Source organism: Chaetura pelagica, unplaced genomic scaffold (genome assembly GCF_000747805.2).
Source record: "Chaetura pelagica isolate M959 unplaced genomic scaffold, ChaPel_1.0 scaffold20, whole genome shotgun sequence".
Lineage (NCBI taxonomy): Eukaryota > Metazoa > Chordata > Aves > Apodiformes > Apodidae > Chaetura > Chaetura pelagica.
In genome coordinates, this window is record NW_009951958.1 from 3229564 (window position 1) to 3232169 (window position 2606).

Sequence of the window (2606 nt, forward strand, 5' to 3'; positions counted from 1 at the left end):
TGCCCTGGTAGGGCAGGGGGGGGTGGGGTGGGTGGCTGGGGGGTGAGAAATGACTGAGATATCCATGGGATCCAGGGCTCCCCCCCAGACACCACACGCCACACCACAATTTGACACCAGGCGATGCAACGCGTTGCACCATCACCCAACCCAACCCAACACCGTGACACAACGCAGCCCAACGCAGGGCCACACAACCCCACCTGCAACACCCCGACCCAACACCTTCCCATCAATCCCCCCATAGCCCCTCAGATCTTTCCAAATTCCCTCAGATCTCCCCAAAGCCCTTCTTCCCCAAGCTGCTCACCCCCTGCAGTACCCCACCCAGAGGGACTGGCAGCTCTGTCCCCCTCCCCAGCCGGGAAGGTCTCTCATAGCGCAGTGTGAGGTCAGGCTTGCTGGACCACCTGAGACACCCACCCAGACTAGCTGCTCTTGCTGGGTGCTCTGGATGGGCGTGGGGTGTACAGGTTGGAGATGTGCCAGGGGCTGAAACCCTCTTGGAATCAGGCAGGCAGAACCATACCCTGTCACTAGAAGGGGCTGTCAGAGCAGATAGACATGGGCTAGACCTGCCACTGAGCTCCTGGCACGGGACCCAGTCCTCGTGCCACTAGCGGGGCATACAGGCAGGGACAGCAATGCAGGCAGTGATGACGGCAAGAAGCAGCCACCCCCCCTCCTTGCTCCTCCCAGACCCCCCCTCAGCCATCTCCTCTGCCTTTTCCAGGAGCTTCCTGACTCACTGGAGCACCCTCCACCACCTCCCCATGGTGGGCATGGCTCCAGCATGAGCCTTGGGGTTCTGGATCTTATCCCCCACCTGCCCTGAGCCCCCCACACCTGCAGTGCCTGTAAGGAGCCCTGTCCCTGGCCATGGAGAAGACTTACTCATTGACAGCCCACTACGACGAGTTTCAAGAGGTGAAGTACGTGAGCAAGTACCAGAGCGGCACGCTGCCCAATGGCTTCACCCTCCAGCTGGGCACCGGGGCCAAGAAACGCCGCGGGGGGCTGCCGCGCTGGAGCCGCCGGGAGGTCTGCCTGCTCTCGGGGCTGGTGTTCGCCGCGGGGCTCTGCGTCATCTTGACCTGCATGTTGGTCCTCAAGTACCTGGCGGCCGAAGGGGACAGCTACTGCCTGGAGGGGTGCCAGGAGAAGAAGGCCTTCCTGAGGGCGTCCCGCTTCCTCAGCGCCAACATGGATGCCACCATCGACCCCTGCCAGGATTTCTATTCCTTTGCCTGTGGTGGCTGGCTCCGGCGACACGGCATCCCCGAGGACAAGCTGGTGTACGGCACCATCGGGGCCATCGCTGAGCAGAACGAGGCCAAGCTGCAGGCGCTGCTCAGCCGCCCTGTGCGGCGCCGAGCCCCCACCTCAGCTGAGAGGAAGGTCAAGGAGTTTTTCCGCTCGTGCCTGGACCGGGCTGAGATCGACCGTCTGGGCCCGCGGCCCATGCTGGAGGTGATCGGGGAGTGTGGTGGTTGGGACGCCCCAGCAGGCCGCAGGGACATCAACGAGCTGCTCTACAAGACACAGGGGGTCTACAGCGCGGCTGTGCTCTTCTCCCTCACCGTCAGCCTGGATGAGAGAAACACCTCCCGCTACATCATCCGGGTGAGGGCACCCTGCCCCTGGGACTGCTGACCCCCCCAGCCACCCACCTGTGCTGGTGACACCACCAGGTGCCATGGTCCTTGTTGTGGTGGCACTGGGTGCCTGCCCTATTTGTGGGCTTGGCTGCAGCAGGCAGTCAGGGTGGGACAGCCCCTGTCCCTGGGGACCACCCTTGTCTTCCCTCCATGGTATCCCAGCATCAGGCTGCCCCGGTGTGAGCGTGACACCCCCAGGGTGGGGAAAGGGGGGATGTACAGAGCAAAGTGCCACCTGCCTGGGTGCTGGGGACAGCCCATCAGGGCATTGAGGTCTCTAGGGTGCCTGTGGCCAAGCCCCAAACCTTGCCTTCCTGGTTGCCATCTATGGGGGCAAAACCTGAGGAGGTAACAGAGAAATGCCTGCTGGCACCACATCACCAAGCCAGAGTACCAGGCTTTGTCAACCTTCCCCACCCCTGCCAGCCTGTGCCCCTTGCCCTGCTTGTGCCACCAAAGCATGGGTGGACTTTGTCTGGGTGGCCGAGCTTCAATCACGCTTGATAGGTGTGGGAGTGTGGTGGTGGGCACGGTGAAGACACAGCACTGGTATAGTTGGGATGTCATGGTGGGTATGGTGATGGGCATGGAGGGCCATGGTGATGGCACAGCAGTGTGGGCAAAGCAATGGCACAGGGGTGGACATGGAGGGGACATGGGGATGGGCACAGCAGGGACGTGGTGGGCATGGGGAGGGCTGGGCAGGGTGATGGCTTGGTGGGAACGAGGCGTTGGGAACATGGTGGTGTGGATGAGCTGGTGGGGCTGGTGGGTGGGTGTGGAGGGGGATGGAGTGTGAATAAGTGTGAGGGGCCGGGGAGGAGCCGGGCCGCGCTGAGGAATGTGTGTACACTAGAGGGAGCGTGTGTCACAGGGAAAGGGTGGGTGGGTGGCAGGGCCCAGCGGGGGGTGAGGGGTGCCGGGGGTGGGGATGATAGGGTGGGTGGG

At 63.0% G+C, this 2606-nt stretch overlaps 1 protein-coding gene across 2 annotated transcripts in view; it reads left to right on the forward strand.

Moving 5' to 3' along the window:
• The first annotated feature begins 879 nt into the window (after positions 1-879).
• ECEL1 (endothelin converting enzyme-like 1) overlaps positions 880-2606 on the forward strand; it is an 8758-nt gene continuing 7031 nt past the window's right edge. For both annotated transcript variants that reach the window (XM_009999648.1, XM_009999655.1), the window contains exon 1: positions 880-1623. In XM_009999648.1, the coding sequence (XP_009997950.1) occupies positions 880-1623 (744 nt within the window). The remainder of the gene's footprint in view (positions 1624-2606) is intronic.